The sequence below is a fragment of the Saccostrea echinata genome, unplaced genomic scaffold (genome assembly GCF_033153115.1).
Source record: "Saccostrea echinata isolate AGI-Se365-2 ecotype Australia unplaced genomic scaffold, CSIRO_AGI_Sech_v1 ptg000001l, whole genome shotgun sequence".
Taxonomy (NCBI): Eukaryota; Metazoa; Mollusca; class Bivalvia; order Ostreida; family Ostreidae; genus Saccostrea; species Saccostrea echinata.
This window is the reverse complement of record NW_026889750.1, coordinates 27,487,806-27,511,659: the sequence shown is the minus strand read 5'-3', so window position 1 is coordinate 27,511,659 and position 23,854 is coordinate 27,487,806. Positions and strand designations below refer to the sequence as shown.

General features: G+C 31.8%; 2 protein-coding genes across 4 annotated transcripts in view; one reads left to right on the top strand and one right to left on the bottom strand.

Moving 5' to 3' along the window:
- The window catches only part of LOC133188546 (dual 3',5'-cyclic-AMP and -GMP phosphodiesterase 11A-like), a 279,036-nt gene extending 256,897 nt beyond the window's left edge, over nucleotides 1-22,139 (bottom strand). For all 3 annotated transcript variants that reach the window (XM_061324026.1, XM_061324019.1, XM_061324035.1), the window contains exons 1-4: nucleotides 20,877-22,139; nucleotides 2,067-2,225; nucleotides 1,103-1,192; nucleotides 461-598 (exon numbers count right to left, since the gene is read on the bottom strand). In XM_061324026.1, coding sequence (XP_061180010.1) covers nucleotides 461-598; nucleotides 1,103-1,192; nucleotides 2,067-2,225; nucleotides 20,877-21,686 — 1,197 coding nt within the window. In that variant the 5' untranslated portion in view covers nucleotides 21,687-22,139. The remainder of the gene's footprint in view (nucleotides 1-460; nucleotides 599-1,102; nucleotides 1,193-2,066; nucleotides 2,226-20,876) is intronic.
- The window catches only part of LOC133188591 (uncharacterized), a 151,345-nt gene that overhangs the window by 100,175 nt on the left and 27,316 nt on the right, over nucleotides 1-23,854 (top strand). The window lies entirely within an intron of this gene.

The window sequence follows — 23,854 nt, the reverse complement described above, 5'->3', positions numbered from 1 at the left end:
TTTAAGACCCATGCAAAGTGCTCGTGTTTTATGATAAAGCTATTTTGGAAGATAAATAAATCTTTGTCTTGTTTAACTCTCACTTTTGATGTGTTGAATGAAAAATACATGTAGATGGCAATTATTTAGATTCTAAATTTGGCAGGATTTAAGAATAAGCAGATATATAATGTCATATTCATTAGGAAAACCTATGTGCAAGGACTATAACATTACTATCAATTTTTTTTACTTCGACTCGAGATCCTTACCATACAATAACTAAATTTATGATATTACGAGTAATCGGTTTGTATGCCACGCAAAGATACTGAAGATCGCCCATACTGTGAGCAGTAAAAAAAGTAACATCATACTTAAATAAGTAATGATTCCAACAAAAACATAAAAACAAATGAGTACTGTCCGTAATAATGATTGTCAAAATTAGTCTTGAAAAGATAGGTCCAAGTTTACTGACCTCTGACGAGCCATCTCGTAAAAGCACAGAGCAGCGCTCACATTTCAACAAAGTCTGTGCTCGCTGCATTATTTTGAGTATAACGTTTTCCACCGAAGTTTGTTCCTCAAACAAATCATGAACTACTTCTAGCAATGCCTGCAATAAAATGGGTGTACATTGTATATATCATAGGAATCCCGATTTCCTTTGCTTTCACATGTAAAACATAGATTTGATTTTTATAAAAATATTACCTATTGATGAAAGATGGTATAAAACTTTGAAAAATTAACACATTAGTCTCGATATTTTCTTGTTATTACTGTCATGTTTTAATCCATACTTATCGACTCTTAATATCTTGGTATCGTAGATACAGATTGGGGGATATTAGAAGTACAAATACCCCATTTATGATGATATGTAAGTTATGATACAATTATCATATCAATATCTAGCATTTAAAACTAAATCATTATCTTAAACATAAGCACTAACTGTTTTAGATCTTATTAATACATGTATATTTTGTAGCAAGTACCAAATTCCATTAAAACACTTATTTTGGACACTTACAGAAACATTTCAAAAGTATTATATACTATATATCATCAAATAATGCAAAAATGTGTTTACAAATTTCTAATTACACTATATTACCTTGTTTCGTTCGTATTCTTTAGTATATGCTTCGAAAATCTGGGCATTGTATATTGCTATTCCACAGAAGGTGAGGTATGTTCCTAGGAGCTTATGAAAAAAAATTACAAGACATTGATATTTTAAATCAAGTCATGGAAACTATGATATGCATGCAGACATGTTCACGTAATAAAAGAAAGCTTTAAGACTTTTGGGAAACGTCTGATTGGAATGGTCTAATAAACCAGAGCAATTTTAATTTCAGTAAGTTTCCATCTTAAAGCGCTGAAACAAGCAATAACAAAAAGAAATGTATTGAAAGTGCTGATTAAGAGGATTTATCATTGACATCCACGAAACCACTGGATAATAACAGAATTAGTTGCCTCAAATCCAAATTGTATTTTACAATTGATCATTCGTGACCGAGTTGTCACTTCAAGGATTTTTTCTGTGGTGATCATTTCATGCTGCTGTCTCCTTTAGTCCACCAGGTCCCAGGAACATCCCAATTAGCAGCTAGCTTACTCGTTCAATACAATTTCCTTGTACCACTAACAAGATAAGTTGGATTATTCTATTCGTCATCACACTAACAATAACTACTGCGTTGTGACGGATTGGATCCAGCTGATAGTGATGTTAGGAATGCATGAAGAAACTCATTAAAGCATAAGACGCCAAGTTGTTGCCTTCCTTTCTCTTCAAATGAATATATTTTAATCTATTTTCCTTAAACTAGATCTTGTATTTCTTCCAAACTAAAGCAGATATTCCATTCTTTTCTCTGTGTATATAAACTTTTTTCCTCATACTTCATCTTGTCTGTTCAATCATATGTTTTATTTTCCCTATTAAATATTTGTCTTTACTGTTTTTCTCAATTAATTTCCTCTTAAAATTCCTCTCTTCTGAAACAATTTCTGAAAACAATGCACATATAACTATCGGTACTTTTTCTCACGTTTTTGTTTTTAAATACCTTTTCGTCGTCTTTGCTGAACCCCTCCCGTGTCCCCGCTTTGTTAATAACTTGTGCCACAGCCACCACTTCGTCATCACCGTTTCGTATCGGCATACAGAGTAGAGTATCGGTCCGGTATCCGGTGATTTTGTCCACATCGTCATTGTACCTTGGGTCCTGTCAAAATCAAGAATATATAAACCTTATTTGGAGCAAATTCTGCCTGTTGCAAATAAAACTTATTATTATCCTTCTGATACACTACGTCTTTCTGATATTTTCTTGGGTTTATGCAATATTGTACATGATGTATTTCTTAGATTAATTAATTGTTCTTTAAATTCGCAAATCTCATGTTAATAGCGTGAATCAATAACAATCGTTTTCTATCACAAAATTGCAAAATGAAAAAGGTGAAGATAACAGCTGTGATCGAGCTAAAAAAAAGTTTTCTTCACAGCAGTTAATATTTTGTTGGGAGTAAAGATAGGGGCTTGGTAGTATATTTACTGGACCCTGCATTGTATCTTTGTTTATAAGGAATTTTATGAACTTTTGGAATCTAGTGTTTGTAAGGTATATCAAATTCATTTCCTTTGCCTAGCTGTTTCGGACGTCTTTGAGATGTTTCTCTTTGGTGCCGTGTTCACATATTCCTTAGGAATAGTCACACTTCAATTCAAATCTTGTTTACAACAACATTAGAAACAGAGCTAATGTCCAATCGGCTACCCTGATTAAATAGAGCAGTTTTCGTCGGAAATACAGTTCTTATTCTTATTACACTCGAAATGAAGATATCTCTCTCTCTCTCTCTCTCTCTCTCTCTCTCTCTGTGTGTGTGTGTGTGTGTGTGTGTGTGTGTGTACTTAATGACATATCAGGAATTTGAATGAACTAGTTATCTATTCTCAATTAAGCAATCTTGTTTATTTCATTTCATTAAAAAATGCTAATAGCAAAACATAAAATATTAATACATTTACATTTCAGCTAAACTTATTTAATGGTCAAACAAATTGGTAAATAAGATCATCACAGATCCCCATTGTCTCTTATGCAAGTATAATATATAAAGACATTTGTTTTGTATACAACATGTACGTGCTTTGTAGTTTATAGATCTAATGGCTTATTTTATGATTTTTTATATTGTCAACATTTGAACAACCCTTATCATTTGACAGGAATATTTCTTTTTTTTTTTCCAATATAATACCAGACTTTTCGTAGTGAGTCACTGCAGAGTTTGGGTCAGTAAGACCAATGTTGGTTATTGTCAACTGCTTAAAATTCTGAATCAAAATCTAAAATAATTAAGTTATTATACATCAGGAACACAGTATACAAAGACAGCTTTTTTCAAATGCCAACAGACTAGAGATAACTTAACTTTAGCTTTGAGGTCTTGCAATAAAAAATGGACATCTTAAATGCAAAATGACTACAGTACACCTATATTTGTTTAGAAGAGAGGGTAGAAACCTATTAAGGGAGTAAACTAGATGTCCTATATATATATATATATATATATATATATATATATATATATATATATATATATATATATATATATATATATAACTGGTATTGCCTGCAATACTTCTAATGTTATTTTTCTTTCTCAGCAGTTTTTAAAGCAGTAACAGTTTGGCAAGTTTCATCGACGTAAAGACTATTTGCGCACATATCTCATTTGTATCGCTTTTCTGTCATTGAGCAAATTGTGCAAATAAGAAGAATGTTATTGAAGCATTTCAATTCAGCCTTATGTTACATTCATGTAGTATATTAAAGTAATGTGGAAGGTTTTTTGAGTGTTTTATGTTCTTAATAAATAAGACCAGTTCTGCTTGTTTAATATTGTTTTATCTTTCAAATTCTATCTCTACAAACTGAATAAATGATTAGATATCTTATTTTTTTCTCCTAATTTCTGATTTTGTGAAAGCTTCCTCCGAAAAGAATATCAATTTTATTTTCTTACACATTTGCCCATGAACACACCAACGGTCATCAGCTGTTGAGAAATAGTCAAGTAAGGAAAAACACATGGTCTATAAGCTCATTAATTTCTCTGCTTTTTTGTCCTATTGAATTTATGCCCAATGACAGCATTTCCGGCAACAAGAGCTTCTTCGCTGGAGATCGCATCAAATACTGCTAATCACTCATCATTACCACAGCAGATTCTTTATCTTGTTTTGTCATCTCTATATAGCTCAGTCATGTTTCTAAGGAAGGTATTAAAGACTTTTTTATTTGTCACATACTCTCGGACAAGTCAAACTTGTGACAATCCAAATCGATGTAAAAGACAACAAAGATTCATTTCAAAATGTCTGTACATTTCACTTACTCTTAAAATCCTTCTTATTTAAGTAAAATGAGCTTTAGCCGTTGTCAATGATTAATTTGTATTTCAGACTAGATTTTTGTGGAAGATAAAATAAAAATCCCACTACCCACCCGCCCTATGAAATAACATGCCCAGTCAGAAGCACATTAAGTATGGTATACATGATATAAAGTGAGCCAAAATTATGCATTGCATTAATAACTTAAGCTGCAACCCATGAACTACATTTAAATTTATTCAAATCAGAGACTGTAAATTACTTTCTTAAATAGAGTTTAACTGTACACGACAATATAAATATGTAAAATATATACACTTCTTCTGCCCTCTGAACACCAGAAGATACTTAAACATCAAGATATTAAATCTACTATTCCAAATAACATTGAACCTCTTGTCCTGGTATTCATAAAGGTATCATTTTCTTCGAAAATTGCTCCGCAGCAAATCTATTGAAAACTGATCGTGTTTAAGTGTTTGTTCTAAGGTTTTTATCTCCAATTTCTTGTTTATTACGGTTTATATAAGGTTTACTTTAGATCTTTAATGGAACCAAGACGGTGTACTCACTCATAAAGCAAATTACTCTGCTGTTCACCATAAAAAGAACACTGAACAAAAACACCGCCATTTATTACGATTATGTGGAAAACAAAATTTAATATTTTTCATGTTATTTGACTTTCTTAAAAGCAATTCTGAGATGGGAGAGGAATTACCAGGTTGAGTGTGGAATCGTTTCATACAAAGAACCTTTAAGATTATTTTTCATTTCTGTTTTTCCGTGATTGCTACATTCTAAGAAAAAAGTATTTCTGGGTCATTTGAGGCAAATGTCGTCTCTTCGGTAAAGCTATACAATGCATCAAATTGATTCAAACAATGAAAAGAAAAAGACCCATGTTTAGATGTTTACATGTTTCCTACAATAATCAAATTCACGTTGCACTAAAACCTAAATCCTAATACATAAAAAAGGTGGAGGTTCTTTTTCCATTATAATTACGAAAAAAAATCATTTATGGAAATGCTTACAAAATGTGTTTAATGGTTTCAAAAAATCATTCGTGCATTTTGCTGTTCTTTTCTATTTGACACCTTATTTTGTATGAAGAAAACCAGAACAGAAAACCATGTTTACAACGGTGATGTGACTGTTTTTACCTTCAGTGGATCGATATGAAAAACATTCAAAGGCAGTTACAAGTTTTAGATGAGGTTATGTTCAACATCTGTCGCAAAATGAATAAAAAGCCAGGTTTTGCCTACATTGTGTTTTATCTGGTACCTTTTTCTACGGCAATTACAAAGTTTGCGGTAAAAAGCAGCCCGTAAAAAAGACACTATCAAAAAGTGTACATGGCTATGTTTCTCTTATGGTATCGTCAATTAACCATCTAAGTAACCATCTACGTTTTCCTTCAATCATGAAACATTATCTAGCTATGCCTTACATTCTCTGTAAGTTCTTAGAATCATTTAATAAGTCAACAGATTTATTCACTTCATTTTTCAATAGCGGAAGTTAAACATTATGGTAAACCAATGAAAGTGAGACAAAATTGTCACTTGATGACAAATAGGTCGACATAAAAAGAAAATTAAGATTGCATGAGTCTCCATCAATGTCTGATTTTTTTTTCAACATAAGAAGGATCCCCGTCTTCTCATGCACAACTACAATATACGTAGTCTGTGTGTCTATCTACCCTCTTTCATCAAGTTTGCGTGTTTTCCCCATTATATGTTCATAGCTTCTCCTGATATATGGCATTTTTCTTTCATTAGTGGGTTCCTATTCATTTTCTTGTGAAAATACCAGATTATTGACTCTTGACAGAGAATTTTTCACTTAACATCTCCATCATCGTTTTTTCTTGCTTCTACCATCAAGGATTGTAATAAATGTTAAGATTATTAGACCAGTAAAGGTAAACCAAAAAATAAATGAACATGAAAGTAATTAAAAAGGAAAGGTAAGTAACCTGACACACACTTCTTAAATCATCTTTTCATTTAATTAACTTTTAAATAACTTTTTTGCACCATTTTTTTTTTCTTAATGATCGTAGCTGATTAAAGGCTGTAACGTGAGACCCATGAGAAGAAGCTTGACAGTGGGATGCACGGTTGGTGTGAACGGTCGGCAGGGGATGCTTAACTCCTCCATGGCACCTGATCCCACCTCCGTTTTCAGAGGTCCGCGTTGACTCTGCTCATAAATTGTACCGTTTAAATGGACTTTTGAGAAATGATAACTGTTCGTTATCTTTACATTTCATGCAACCCTTATCTTATTGTCAAATATTCCAACACCATTGTCATACAAGGAATTTCTATCTGAAAGCAATGACAACTAACAATTTCATACAAACTCGTGATTATTCGTGTGTTCAAGCCCAACTGTTACAATAAAGAGGAAGTAAAATTGAACAGGACAAGATGAGACGAGGGAATTTCCTGTTAGTCTTTTTTGTCCTTTTGCTGGTAGACTTTGGTAATTGCTGGCAAGACCTTCTGAAATATGTTCGTTATTTCCTGCATCAATACATTATCCTTTACATAATAGTGACCGGCCTTTCCATACATAAAGTCGTTATGATGTCTCTTTGTTTTGTCTGCAAATATGAGGTATTTGACAATGAACTTAAGCAAAAAATGTTTTGTAGTCAAGGGTAAAGCGTGCTAATTGGCCTCATAAAACAACCCAGTAGATAACAAACGAACAATCCCTAATATCTTCGTGTTCTTGTAGTCCAAACATTGATTTTTTTGCCACTAAAGATTCTTTTCCCGCAGGGTCATTGTGGAGAGGTATACATTGTACCAAAGTAAAGGATACTTGAACAACTTGTTTATTTGAAAAAAGACATCCAAGTCAGTATAATCCCGAAGAAATCAAGGACACCTTATCAAATAACGTGCAAGGGATAGACATACGAAGTATTCTTTTTAATTTCCCAGGCCGTCTTTAAAATAATGTTTGTTTGCCCTTTCCCGACTCAAAATAAAAAAAAAATGGGTCGGTAGGTAGGTGGGAAATTTTTTTCCTCCATAAATTTTCAACACCAATGCTGAATTTTCAAAATCTGTAAAAATTGAAGGTATTAATACAATAAAATATAGTTTTAACGGGAAAGAAATTCAAATGAAAATGAATTAAAATATTTACTGTTTTCTGAAGGTTCAAAAATGTTTCGAGTCAGGCCATTTTTAGCCAGTCGGTCGGATAGGGCAAACAATTTTTTAAAAAAATGATTTTTAAAACAAAATTATTTTGTTTCTTTTGATGCAAAGAGTTCATTTCATTTGTTTTTCGAGATTTTGCACTTCAAATGCGTCGTATCCTTAGGCACCTGTATGTTTTAAATCCTTGATACTTAAACATATGCTCTGAAAAGAAAGCCAAAAAATCCCATTCAACATTATTGAAACAATTTTTTGGGGCTGTTGTATAACGTTCATGGTTTGCCCATTATCACTTTATGGATAAATTCTTGAACAAGTTACATTTAATTAAATGAAATGAATTATACATTGCAAAGGTTCTGATATTTCTATTATGGGGTGAATTTGTTCGTCTAAAAACTGATTCTGGGTCAACCCTGAGTTTTCCTCTAATTACCCAGGTTCATAAAACCTCAAAAAAGCCAACAGGCGTTATAATTTTTAATTTATATAGACAATATACACAAAGTCCGAAAATTTAATTAACACAGCAATCTATAATAAGTCCGAAAAATCGTTATTACGGTATTTTAAACCCTTAAACACGTCCTCGTGTTTTGAATTTAAGTTACAGAAATTGCCTCTTCTTGGTTTTCCCTGATGTCTACGAGGTTGAAATTGTCGTTTATTTTCCACAAAAACGGCGAGCAGCTGCATGATCTCTTTTATCCTCCAACATTTGGATGCTCTGTAGCAGGGCGTTGTTTTGTTCCTTTAACTGTTTGGTTGTTTTCTCAGCTTCTGACTGAATTTGCATTACAAACTGATTATGTTCCTTTCTGATCTCGTTCAATTTCTTCTAAATTAAGTCAATAATCACTCTAACACCGTGGGCGTCGTCTTCCAGTTTGCCAATTTTCTCACGATAGATGTTATCATTTGAATTGTTAGATTGTTCTTGCATCTTCTTTTTCATAATAACCATATTTCGATTTTGAAGTTTTTTGAAATCGGATCCGGCTTTTGTAAATTTGGTCGACAAACTCCTTTTGTCTTTATTTGCATATTTTTCAGTTCTGTTTGTAGAGCACACGAATTATCACATAATGAACGAAAATGACTGTCCCGAAGAGAACTGATGAATGGCAACTCTCGCAGAATTTTCTTCCAAGATATTTGCACAGTTGTTTCATGTCCCGCACCTTTTTTTCTGCTAGCAACCGGTCCCTTATTGTCACTTTTTGGGTTTGTTTCTTTAATCTCTGTGAAGCACATCCTGAAATATGTCCAATTCTGTGACATCGGTGGCACTTCTTGTTAAACGCGAATCATAGAACGTTAGGATGCATGTTTCTTCACCTTCTCCACATTGGATGCTGACATGAAGGGAAGTTGAACTGTCTCCATTGCAGTCGGAAAAAATATTCCATTGCTGGTCCTAATACGCCTGCTTCATTTGTCAAAAGCACTGTCAAAGTCTTGGGAAACTTACTATTTCGCATTTGTAGAGGTCCAGGATCTGACTACTACAAAGTATATCTAGCAGTCCCGGGTGTCGTTTCCCTTTGGTTTCTCCAACTAAATATTACTGTCTAATGCTGATTCTGGGTCAACCGTGAGTTTTCCTCTCATTGTTGAACCCAGGTTCATAAAACCTTAAACAAGCCAACACGCGTTATAGTTTTTGTACTTTGATATATATAAACCTAGCATGGAATATGCTTTTACATTAGGTTGGAATGTTTCAGCACCGAAAGTCTGATTCCAACTGACTATAATTCTTAACAACAAAATATACATACTGTACAAGATAGAACAAAATAAAAGGATTAATAAGAAAGTACAATGTATAAAGAAATCAAGTATCAAACAATTATTGAGCGAATGGTGACATTTTAGGAGCATGTATATAATAAGATTAAAGAAGATGCAAGATTAAGTGTCAATAAATATAAACAGAAGCAATTAGATTAACTGTCCAACTTTGATTGTGCCTCAGGTAGGAGCAAGACTGTGAGGAATTTATAGAATGAAAAATATATGGAGATAATGAAAAGTATTCAAGCTCAAATGTCCATTAAACAATAGAAATCAGGAGCAGGGGAAACACGGACCTCTAAAATGTCACAGGTGGGATCAGGTGCCATGGAGGAGTGAGCATCCCCTGCCGACCGGTCAAACCCGCCGTGTGCTCTTTGTCATGATCGGGAAATAACGGAAAAATCCGTAGACAATTCAGTGTGTAAATAATGGCCTAACAATTAGTAAAAAAACGTCAGTCAGCATTTGACTTAATGATAAATTGTATTTGCTGACAAGGTCATTGTATCGACCATAGAACTTACGAAATGATGACTTTAAACGAGGCTGCCGATATTCTTGTTTCATCAACTTGTTTGTCAATAATTTTCCTCGTTCTACAAATTGTTCATACGTAGAGCATGCTTTTGCGTATCGAATCAACTGAGAGATATAAACCTCATATGCAGGTGATGAGGGTATATAGCTGCATAAGTAAGCGGAGTTGACGATTGAAAAGTTTAAATCATCACGTTTATCATAAAACTTTATTGTTAGATTACCATTAACGTCTCTTTTCTAGTAAAATACCCAAATATGAAACAGATGTGTCAGAATCTGTGGTGTCTTTTATCACATTCGCCGAAATATACAAAAAAATTATAACAATTTACACAAAGTCCAAAAAGTTAATTTTATAATAAGTCCGAAAAGTCCTATTTTACACCGTAACAACAGTAATCAACAGTGGTTTAAAGTCGCAAGTTTTACGGTCGATACAATGACATTGTCAGCACATACAACCTAGCATTGAGTCAAATGCTGACTGACGTTTTTCCTAATTATTGTTACACTGAACTGTCTACGGATTTTTCCGTTTTTTCCCCGATCATGACAAGGAGCACACAGTGGGTGTGACCGGTCGGCAGGGGATGTTCACTCCTCCATGGCACCTGATCCCACCTCTAAATTTTGAGGTCAGTGTTTGCTCTGCTCCAAATTTGTATCGTTTCATTGGACTTTCAAGATTGAATACTGTTCGTTATCTTCGTATTTCATTTCATGAGAAACAAGAAAAATTAAAAATTGAAATGAATAATTTACTTGCTCTTCTTATATATTCGACAGCAGGTTAATTTGGTTTAAGTACACGACTTTGTATTGTGTCTCGATAGGAGACATTCCCCTGTGTTAAATTGTGATATTGAAAAGGTGGCTAATGATTCCATAGGTTTTGTACTTTAAATCAATATCAAATAATTCATGAAAAAAGAAGTTCAGACCTTGGCATATTAGTACTAGTATTTTGACTTTTTTGAAACATCTGTTGTTTCTGTAGACCTTATATATATATATATTAAAAAACGAATATATTAAAAAAAAAAATTAAAAAATTGTCAAGCGTTTCACTCACAAAATTTAGTACTAATTTTACAACTCGAGATATCTTAATTTTTACTGCAATCAAAAGTTGTATGTTTATCAAAATCGTTGTTTACTACGCGTGATTTATCTCTTTAAACATCTTCTTTACCAGTGTTGAAATATTAATTTATGCACTTTTTCCTTAACAATTCTTACAATATAACAAATTCCTACTCTTGTTTTTCACTTATTTTGACAATTTCTTAATCTTCATTTGCTAATTTTAAAGACTTTCGTTTCCCACAATTTGTAAAATTTAGCTTTAAGTATTCTGAATTTTTTTTTCAATAATTTAATACCACTCTGTAAATTCTTATACCTTTTGTTTACCTTAAAACAGATTCTATACTAATATAAAGAGTAACTTTTTAATCAGCAAAATGTCAACTTCATTACTTTTAAGTCGTTTTTAACTACTTTTAAAACAGTTTTTGCTTGAAACATCACCATCATAATTCTAAAAATTCTTTTAAAATTCCTTTAAACGCCATATCTTCTACTCTTGAAATATTTTTTCTTAATTTTGTAAACATTGTTTTTATTCCAAAATAACTCTTAAAAATACTTGTAACTTTTTAAGTAAACTTTGCATTAAAAACTGGAACTTAATTTATTTCAGCAATGGAAACAACATGTAAAGTATTTGCAAAAAAGATTTAACCGACCGTGACAGATCCTACATCCATTAGACCATACTTGTGAAACTAATCTTCCTCGGGTATTTACATATGAAATTTTCACTTTTCTTAGTTGATGCTTTTACATTTCACATTTTACAGCCTTTTCTGAAAGAGCTTAACTTAAAAAATTCAGAAAATCTAAGCAACTCTAAAAATGGACACCAATTTTAAAATTGAATTATTTCAGATCTAAGTAATAATTTTTACTTTTCTTTAACAAGAATATTGTAAACTTTGTTATTGGAAAATTTGAACTTTTTATATATATTTTCTTATTATTTTTTTTAATATGGTGAGTGAAAACATCAACGATCAACTGACATGTAACATGTGGCTCTTTGAAAAGGATGATACGATGACCTTGTTTGCAAGTACAATCTATCGTTTAGTAAATGTTGACCGAAGTCTTTCATACAAATTGTTCGGCCATTATTTTCACACTGAATTGTCTACAGATTTTTCCCGTTTACCCAATCATGACAAGGAGCATACGGCAGATGTGACCGGTCGGCAGGGTATGTTACTCCTCCATGGCACCTGATCCCACCTCTCTGTTCAGAGGTCCATGTAATTTGTATTGAGAATGATCACTGTTCATTATCTTCACATTCCATAATAAAAAGTTGTCGAGTGGAAACTTTGGCGATGTATTGTCATTTGTCAATTTCGTCGTTTCCATATCATTAAAGTTCCCATGTTTACAGAATCTTTATGAAATTATTCATTTTTTTTTTTTTTTTTTTTTTGTTTCTTTTAAGATCATTGTTTTTTCAAGAGAAAGGCACAACAGAAAAGAGACATGTATGTATCACATTAACTAACAAACACGAATAGATTATGTTTACAGTGGAATCATCATTGTTCGTGGGGGTCAATGTTTGTGGGTAACTAATATTTTACTGGTTCGTGGGGACGAAATTTTGTGGGAAATTTGCATACTTTATTAAGATAAATAAATCAGTTGTTCTAGTTTCAATGCTCGTGGTGAAGTTAATTAAAAGTTAAATCCATGAACATTGATCCCCCACGAACAACGTTGATTCCGCAGTATGTGGTGTGTTACAACGCAAAATGTAATAACGACTCAAAATGTTATTAATTGGGAATGTTAAATTCGCGTTATTACGTTTCGCGTCTACATTTTTCAATATATTTCTGAACAAGGGGTTGAATTCTCATTTAAGTTCTACCTTTTAATTTTTTCCCCCACAAATAATCGCATCCAAGATAACAATTCTTTGTCATCAGCTCTAGATACGCTGGAATACCTTTCCTCCAATAATTAGTTTTTGTATAAAATCAATGTTCTTAAATTTCACTCCTGGTTTATTATTTCCAAGGTGTTTTGACGTATTAATGAACTTGAAGTTGAGCAGGACGCAAGATCATTACCACCAAATCACATTTTGATCTACATTTTTCTTTTCTATATGATTTGTAGGTCTCTGATTAATAAAGATTTTAATATTAGCTCATAATTTTCTCCTCTCAAAGTATATATTAAGCCGAATGCCTTGAAAAATCGTCAAACTAGGACACTCTGCTTTGAGAAAAAATTGTTTCATTGAAACACAGCATAGTGTTGATCGGGCTGTGAAAACAAAATCCTGTTTTCTCGGTTGGGATTAGATGGCTTAGTGTAATGAATAAATAATGCAAAAATGTAGAATCATTTCAATTTAACCTCATCTTTGTTTTTCCGAACGCAAGGACTGGTGCCAAATCAGGGAAAGCTTTTTAGCTGACAAGTTGAGTATCAGTGATTTAGTTATCGATGCATTTAGTCCTAAAAGCAAAATACTGTAAAACATGGTTAAATGTATCCCAAGTTCTACTTTATAAAATTCTACATTACGAAAAGCATTTTTTTTTTTTACAAATCAATCAAAAACATTTTAATTTTATTTATCTACTTGGAATTCATGTCCAATGCTTGTTTTTCCAAAAATGAATTTAGCTTGTGTTTTATGCATAAAAATAAAGCTAAAATATGTGAATTTTTTAACATACTGTAAGATGACTAGTTTTTGGAGGAGGCAAATTTTCGTAGTTTGATGAAAAATAAAAGTTTGTTTGGATTTAGAGTTTTTTGACGTAGAGAACATAATATGATTGTTAGAAATTTTAACATTTCGTGGAGGAAATTCGGCACAATGCAATTGCCAATTATGTTCGGCAATCACTTTGGTGGCATATTTATTTTGATGTGCCATCTTTTTGCTGTATACTTACTGTTTTTTAAAATATTTTTTGCAAATATTGTTTATCTGTAAATTTAGGGGATCAGCATATTGATACGTATTGTGTGAATACCTTTTGGTCTGATCCCCTGTCATGTTTATGTATATGTTTTTCTTATTTTCGTCATTTTTAGTAAATGACATATTTCATCTCAACATTGGTGTTGATTTCATTGATCATAACTCAGCAAAAACTGAGCTGTGGTTAGATTGTGCAGCATGAGGAAACATAAATTAATTTATGTGTTTCTTCATGCCGCGATAACTATAAAAAGATTACCGAACATTTGTAAGTTCACAGTAAGATCAATGATCTTTCACAATTTTTAATAAAACAATGCAATGCTTTTATGTAATATGATTCTGCTCTTAAATACTAATATCCGCTTTTGGTTTCCCACAGGTTTTCTTACTGCTTACACTTTTTTCAATTGTATTTCTCAGCATGGAATTGACATATTTTATTTTAAAGAGAACTTAAAAAAACCTATCCCCCCCCCCCCAAAAAAAAAAAAAAAAGTTTTGATATCCTTCCAGTCAAATAAATATGTGCTTCGAAGATTTTTGCTTAACCAATGAAGACCTTCATTACCAAAGTGCAGTGGCTTTGGTCAGCTCAAAAAAAGAACATGTCATTAAGAGTGTCAAAACATAAAAACTCTTTGTTTCAATAATAACGATTATATCTGAGTTTGTGGAACTTTATTTCATCATTTAGCTTAGTCAAAGATGAGCTACGATTTTAGCTCGATCAAAATCCATTCATTATACGGTATTTTTATTGTTACCTTAAATCCCCCTAAGAAAGAATATGAAATAATTTATCAATTTTCAATAAAAATTTTTTTTTTTTTACTTTAGAGAGGAATAATTAGCTTATTTGCGTTATTCAAGTTTAATTCAAAATGATCTGACTATTTCATGGAAACTGCAAAAGAACTTTCGGAGCTTTATAAACTATCTATAAAAATGACATGATAAGTTTGTTCAAGTTAACGATATTTTTAATGTTTAAATAAACGTTAATGAATCTTTTATAACAAAAACGAGCATAACCATTTATTTTTATTGAACAATTACCTAGAAAAACTTATTTTATTGAACAAGTACCTGGAAAAAATGAACACCCTTCTGTGGTCACACTACTGGTAACAACTGCAATAAAATTATAGTAGTCACAATATTCTACGGTTTTAAAGAAAATCATGTCAGTTCTATATAATGAGTTTTAATAGTACACGATTAAAATCATAAAAAAAATGTTTGTTCTAAGATCAAAAATACATGAAGTAAATTAATTTGCACCAATAGGGTAAAATTCATCTGCTTATATCACAATAAATCATCTGAGTTTTCATTCAAATGACTCCCAGAATAATACAATAGTTACAATATGAACCCTGAAGCAAATCGACCGCGTAATAACTCGTAAGACACTGCAAGCACTTTTTCATCAATTCATTCAATTAAATCTTCAGAGATTGATGCTTGACATCATAATCTGTAATCTAATTATAGAAATTGTCCAAAGGCATTCCTGGTGACGTACTTTTTTTTCCTAAATCATTTCCTTAAATAGACCTGTCTTCTTTTGATATTAAAATTGACTTAGAATTTCAGTAGAAGATTAGAGCGGAATAAAATATCGTGATGTATTGGTTTTGCTTCGTGTCATCCTTGCTTTGTTTTCTTTTTCTTTTTTAAATAGTGACATTATTTAGTAATAAGAACTTTTGAAGTTATCATAAATGATCCGTTAGAGGTGCGTGTCATTCAGCTTTAGAAACAATACGTGAATTTAGCAAAGTCCCAGGCCCGAAATTGAATATGGACAAAACAGAATGTTTATTGACATGAAAATTTATTGAAATGTATTTAAATGAAAAATATATTTGTGGTGTTAGAATTGCTAAAAGTCATGTAAAATCATTAGGTGTATATCTCGGTCATGATAAGGATATCTGTTATGATATGAATTGGACAAATAAATTAGAGAAACTTGAAAGAATACTGAGTGTTTGGAGAAGGCGAAACTTAACTATCTTCGGAAAATGCACTATAATAAATACACTAGCATTATCTAAATTGGTATATAATGCTTTTATTTTGTCAAATCCAAAAAATAAATTCTTTAAAAATGTATCAAAACTTGTATTTAATTTCTTATGGAAGAAAAAAGATAGGATAAAGAGAATTACGCTAATTGGTAAAGTTGACCAAGGTGGAATAGGTATTGTTGATGTAGAGAGTAAATTTACTGCAGCGAAGGCTTCTTGGATAAAACGAATACTAGATAAAAGAAGTATAATATATAAAATGTTGAATAATATTCTTAATCTTAAAAACCTGTCAGTTAATGATATTGTTAAAACAAGTGTATGTAACTTTGAAAATACTGCTTTTTTTAAGATGCTAAGAATACCACTTTTTTATGGTGAAGTCCTTTCTGCTTTCAATAAATGTAAAAAAGTTAAACAAATTTGTGCTTTAAAGAGAGACCAATTTTTATCGGAATTCATTTGGAACAATAATCTGTTTCAGTATGATTCTAAACCTCTTTGTTTTGAAAACTGGATAAAAAGTGATATTCTATATATCAAAGATCTTTTTGATAATGATGGAAACTTTCTTAGTATTGAACACTTTTATAATATACTGGAAAAGAAAAACAATATACTCTGTGAATATATCATGATAAAGAAGGCACTCAGAGAATACAAAAAATATTTTGATTGTACATATGCAAAATTTATTAATATTAAAAACGAAGTGTCATTTTTATTTAGAGATAATAGTGTAAGAACTGTAGCAAACCTTAAATGTGATTTTTATTATTCAATTTTGGTAAACATAAAGTTTCAACGATCAGTTTATGAAAATATGTGGCAAAAGACTTTTGATCTTAGTTACAAATATGTCTGGAAAAATGTATATCTAGCTAAAATTAAGTATATGTATGAAAAAAATGTTGCTGAATTCAATTATAAATTACTGAATTGCATATTGAACAATAATTTAAATGTAAGTAAATGGAACAAAGATGTAGAACCTTTTTGTGAATATTGTATGGTTGTTGAAGACACTGAACATCTCCTGTACAGGTGTAAACTTTGAGAAAAAATTTGGAAAAAAAATTACTTTGTTTTTCGGTTTTGAAATCACATGGAAAATACTGGTACTTGGTTTTTACAATGAAATCAATTTAAAAACAACTAGATTGAATAATCTATTGTCATTCATTTGTTTTACCATTTATGAATATAAAATGAAATGTAGATTTCAAAAAGAAAACATGTATATAGAAGTTTTTCGAAATAAGATAAAAAATTGTCTTTGTTTACAAAACGTGAATCTAAGGAAAGCACATGTAATTAATGATAATCTGTATCTAGAAGTAGGCAATTATTTGTGATTTTGATTTATAAATTTCTATGCAATGTATGTATTATGATTTTCTGTACATTGAATTATTTATGTACCATGTTTTAATAAAAGAGAAAAAAAAGTCAAAAAAAAAAAAAAAGAGATGCGTGTCATTTTGAAAAAAAAATCTTACAATAAAGAGGCAGTAGCAAAGATGTTTCAGAATTTTGTATTGGAGAGAGCAAATAATATGCATTATTTTATGCTATCCACACATAACCCAATTCTAATTAATTTATATTCAGATTCTTCAAATAAAGTGACCCTGTGATGCATAACTTTTAATTGATAACAACATTACATCGAATAGATCTCGATCCCTCACACAATGTATTGTTCTCCACATCATCCATGGAGAGCAAGCATATGGTGTACACAGAAAGGACCATGATTATTACATAATCCTGGATAAATACAGGCTATTGTTATTATCTGCTCCACATAATCCATATAGAACAAGTACATGGTATACAATGAAAAGACTACTATAATAATTAAAATCCTGGATAAATAAAGGTTATTGTAATCCTCTAACTACAACATCTAGAGAGATCAAGTAGATCGCATACAAAGAATGGAGGATGAAAATTTTGTAATCCTGAGTAAATAAAGGCTATTTTCATTATTAACTCCACATCATCCATAAAGAGCAAGTAGATCGTATACAGAGAAAGGACCGTGTTAATTATGTAATCCTGGATAAATAAAGGCCATTGTTATTAACTACTCTACAACATCCAGAAAGTTCAAGTAGATCGTATACAAAGAAAGGACCATGGTATATTTTGTATTCCTGGATAAATAAAGGCTATTTTCATTATTAACTGCTCTACAACATCCATGGAGAGCTAGTACATCGTAAACAAAGTAAGGGTTGTGGCAATTGAGCTATCCCGGATAAAAAGAGCCTATTATTATTGTTGTTGTAAATTTACATGCATTAATCACATATTTCAACATATGATGTTTGTTTATCAGTGAATGATTTCTGCGCCTTATGTAATACCAAGAGAGAGAAAGAATTTCTCATATCACTTGATTTAGGAAGTCTGTGTATACAATAATATAATAATATAATAATATATAATAATAATAAGGTAATAATAAGGTAATTTCGTACATCATAATCCCACCTCTGATGTTTTGGAGGTCCTATTTTCTGCTCCTATTTTGTATTGTTTAATGGACTTGTGAGCTTGAACGTTGTTCGTTATCTCCATATATTTCATCAAATGCAATGGAACTACTAAACGAATAGAAAATATCGTTATTCTTTTAATTGTGAAATTTTGTACCATTTGATGAAAATTGTCATTTGCCACAAACATCACAAGATATAGTGAAGCAGAACTAGTTCAGTTTGAAAATATTTTATTAGTTGTTCTCACGTAAGGTACTAGTATGACTAATGCTTATAATTGTGCCTCAGATTACTATGCATATAAAGCGTTTATCGTACTTTTAACACAATAAACGAATGCAATACCACAAGTAACAATCATCCACCCTCAATATTTGTGAAATTTAATATATTTTCATGCTTACTTATAATTTTTATTAGAATATGCTAAACTTATTTTTCAAAATAAGTACAAGAAGTTTACGTTCCTTTTGCCATATTACAGATAGAGAATGATGACTCCATGTACAGTTATGATTATAAAGCAACGGAAAGGTTTGCAAAATCGAATTATCTGTCTACTTGTTTCCCATGACAAAATAATTTAAGCATTTTCAAAACTATCAGGCTTGTGTTGTAGACCTCTACATTTTTTGGTATTAAATTGATGTGCTCATCAAACTCAGATCCCATGACTAACATGAAACCTTTCTGAACCTAACCTAAATGCATTATATACCCATGTGTCAAACAAAAGCAAAATCCCAAGTCAATACATTTGTTCGTTAGATGATGAAGCATGCAAAGAAAATGTTTTTTGCTTAATCAATTATTCTATGCCATAACTTCTTTTGAAAAATGAATGGTAGGGGAATTTTAAACTGTCCTTTTCTAAATACAATTAGACTAATGTGGCATGTGTTATACATTAGCAATTACTGGATGTATTCTCCAAAATAGTTAATTTATTTTTAAGTAAATTATATCATTTCCTATTCTAATGCGTACTTTTGTAAATTGAGTCGAAAGTATGTTTTTTGCAGATAGATTGTTGTCAGTCACCAAAACTATTTTATATCCACAGATGGAAAGTTCCTTTTTACTGCACAGTGTTTCTCAGAATTGCTATAAGATTATTATCAGACTCTTTACACTAACTAAAGTAAAATTAAATTAGCTGACAAAATAGGACAAAGTAAAGAACATAAGAAGATGAGCGAACAAGGCGAGCAAAATGTCTGTTGTGCCACAAATAAAGAAGAAAATAAAATCTCAATCATGACAAACTTTTCTTTGATACTTCATTTAATATTAATGTATACTTAATATGTAAAATCTCCAAAAAGCGCAACAACCCAACAAAGATTGAAATTATTCGTCTATGAAATAGCATAAATACACCAGAGAGAACAAAATGATCAATTTTTCATACTTAAACACCATTTTTCCATATGAGTGGGTCTTCGCTCCATTTTTTTTTTTGAAAGGTTATACTCAAAGTATGCATAAAATATACATTCTTCGGTTAACAAAACATGGAGCAAAGACGCACTATACCTTAAAAATACACTTTTATGACAAAAAATTTGTATCTCTCCGAGAAATATTTGAAGTTCATTTAACTAAAGTCATGGGTCAAAATAACAAACATGATTTAAATGCAGCTATTTGTTATGAGCGGTAAGGCGTAGTGGTTAGCGTGTTAACCACTGAATGGAAAATTGATATTCAGGATATTTATTGCTTTGGTTCGAACCCCAAGAATACCACTTATTTTTTTAAATTCATAGAATAATTTTTGCCGAAAGAATTTTCCGCAGAAAAATTTTGTTTGTCATAACTTCATACCTTTCAAAGGTAAGAACTTTACTCTAAAATTCGCAAGCAGATTCTGACTTCTGACTTTGATACATTTGAAGCTAAAGGCATTTTGAACGCCTTGTTCGCCCATCTCCTTTGGTATATCTTCCTCTCCATCAAGTATTTATTTTTTATTCAATCAGATCACCATGATTTGTTAACATGTACTATGAGGAATTCTTTTATAACGTATTTGGGATCGTCATTTATGCTTCAAATGCATTGCAGACAGAATAAAAATAATGACCATGTGTTTTGATATTACTCCTCTGGATTTGCCATTGATAAAGTGTCGGATTGATTCCATGCGTGATTTTGCCCAGGCTAAGTCATTAACATTCGTCGAAATCCCCTTTGGGTAAAAATCATATAACATTTGTTTAATTCTACAGATATATCATTCCATTCACGTCTACTGGCAAGTTCACAACGTTAGTGAAACAAACTCTCCCCTCAGGTTCTTTTTCTCTTCGCTTTCGCTTAATGTTCTGATGTTTAAATGTTTGAGTGTTTAGAACTGAAAAATTTGCCTACCTGACTAGCCTCCATCAAAGAAATAGTATCTCCTGTCTCTGCCACATGGCCAATGATGCCTTTCCCCCAGGGCACTGTGATACTTCCATCTCCCATAGAGGTGGGAAGGATATGCGTTCCTGAATGGAGGTCAAACAGCTTTGAAACCAAAGACGGTTTCCCCGTCCCTCGACCCTCCACCAAAAAAATTGAACCTGCATCACCATCAACTAGTACACTTATATTTGCCACAATCTTCTGACTCAATGACCTTAAATCTAAATCATTTGAAATATCTTTAACAATTTCTAAGAAAAACTCCCTCTCATTCTTCGTTCGAAGGTCCCTTTTAATGTCAATGTCTTTGCTTGGGTATCTTGGTAAACGCACTCGTGACTGTATCAGGATGCTAAGCATGTTAACAGAATTTGGGGGAAGCGATCGGAACATTCTCATTTCCTTTAGACTGTTTCTTCGAGATTCAGTTGTAGCTTCAGCAGAGCACATGGTCGGTTCATATGTCCGAAATATGTTTTTCCTCTTTGACTTTGCAAAATCCTGTCTCAGATATTTCTTTGAATTTGTCCTACAATGTCTGGTGTCAAAAAAGACGTCGTTTTTGTCATTCGGTGAGGAGGGAGAACTGTTATCTGTCGACAGTGAACCTCGCTTGGGTTGGTATGTTGGTTGCTCTGTGGCTGGAGAGTAGCCATGCATTAACAACCATTTATTCACAATAGAAATATCTGCCTTTTTCAGAAAAATCTCAGCGAATGCGTCCTTGTTGGACTCGAACCACTCTTCAACAACTGGCTGTGTCAACTGTGTCATGTTCAATATTCACCTTAAAAATATAAACCTAGTAAACAATATAAGAATAAACAACTTTGAATATGAAGTGATCCATTGAAAAGAAATAACTTAACACAGCATTTGAAATATTGGACAGAATGATGGATGATGCATCTTACACTTCTAAGTTAAAAACTAAGATCACTTCTCGCAATGTCAACAACGTTAATCCTAGATAAACATCCCGTCATTCGTTCTAACAAATATGACTTTGGCTGTTGGTCTATACGCGCAGTCTTCACCTGTTGAATTGATCATTGAATCAGTTCATTAATTCCGATCGGTTGCAGGACGTGTCAGCGTTATCAACGCTTCCGTTCCAATACAATGCTGTTGTTCATCCATTGGACATCGCAGCTCTCACTGATAAGGTTTGGCGCGCGCGGGATCTCTGATTGACAAATAATGTGACTTGGAGACAAAATGCACATTTTCAGGTCACGTGACCGGCCTGGATCAATATATAAGCTGGAATTATTTTCACAAAAGGTCAACAAGGATTAAATTTTATCACATTTGTTGCATATAATGACAGAGGCTTGTGCGGTGATACAACATCTGCTTAAATATCAAAATCATCGATTTTCATTGAATTTTTTTTTTCCATCAACGTACATTAATAACAGCCAAACACTTTTTAATCTTCAAAAGGTCTATGACCAACTGTACGTATTCATGGTTCCTTGAACTCTTATATAACAAAGAGAAAAAAAACTTTATTCAACAAAAACGCTTCTACTAAAGAAAAACATTTAAATAGAGAAACAATTAAGAAGAGAAAAAAATGAATCCTTTTTTTGTGATGGTTGAACAGAACACAAACGTTTTATATTTTATATTATGGTGATCTCTTTCGCATTCCTAAAAAATAATAATAATACGGCTAAACCTTTAAGGACATGGGATACTCAAAACATTTTGGTACGAAATCTGTAAAACAGTTTGTGCACGCTTGATTATTGCACATATTTATCATGAAATTTCCGTATCAAACCTGCCTCATTCTTTCCATTATCTCCAAATCTTTAATTTAATATCTATATTGAAATTCAATTCAAAAACATGAAAAAAAATGAAAACCCAAAATTAATTACAAATTTACTCTAGTTTTACCATGAAACATATTAATTGAGCCTAAATGACAAAAACAAGACAGTGTGTTTAAATCTCACTTTCTGCAGATTTTCTACAGCCTATAACCTTGACTGATTTTATTTGAAAGGGTTATTTAATTTGAATTAGGTCCCTACATATGGAAGTTATTTTCGCCGACATCGTTGTTGAAGAATTAATCAAGGACACTGGTTTTCTGAATCAATGAAATTATGATCATTTGAGAGGAATCTCAGTGGACTCACCATAATTTCGATTTCCAAGTGCCCAAGTTTTTATGAAATGAACGCAGTGTTCAGATTATAACTATATCCGATCTACAAGCTAGTGTGAAATACATTTTCTAATTAAGATTAAAATTTTAACCATGAGGTTAGATTTGTGTTTGCAAAATTTGACCGTTGCATTAATTCTTTAACCATCCAAATATACTATAACTATTTGAATCATTTTATAAAGGAGCTGGCTTAATCTATAGAAATAAATAATTAACAAACAATGCAAATGGCGTATAATTATTTATTCCTTGTGTGGAACTACAATAAAATGTATTAAAAATAAAACGACTGAAAATCCGATTTGACAATGTTACTTTAAAGTTGCACAAAGTTTTCATCCTGAATCCATATATAATAAAAACTACAGTGTTGTTTCAAATTTCAAAAACTTTGACTCACTGTGTTGGATGATTTTGTTTCTTACATCAATTATAAAATGAGAGAGAAAATTACGTAATGATTAAAAATCGCATTGTTCTGGAGAACGTTCGACTAGTCCTCCAGGCGGATCAGAGGACTGTACCACTTTGTAATTCATCAATATTTCATTCAGAATGAGTATTGATTGATCTACAAAAACAGATAAATGTAGTTGATAAGTACATAGCGTATCGTACACGACGTGACAGATGATACTGAAAAATTCTGATAGCAAACCTCGGGGTAATCGATAGGAAGTAAAAATTTAAGTTAAAAAGCCTGAAATATTGAGTACTTACTAAATATAGAATCAACGTGACAAGATTATTACTCTTC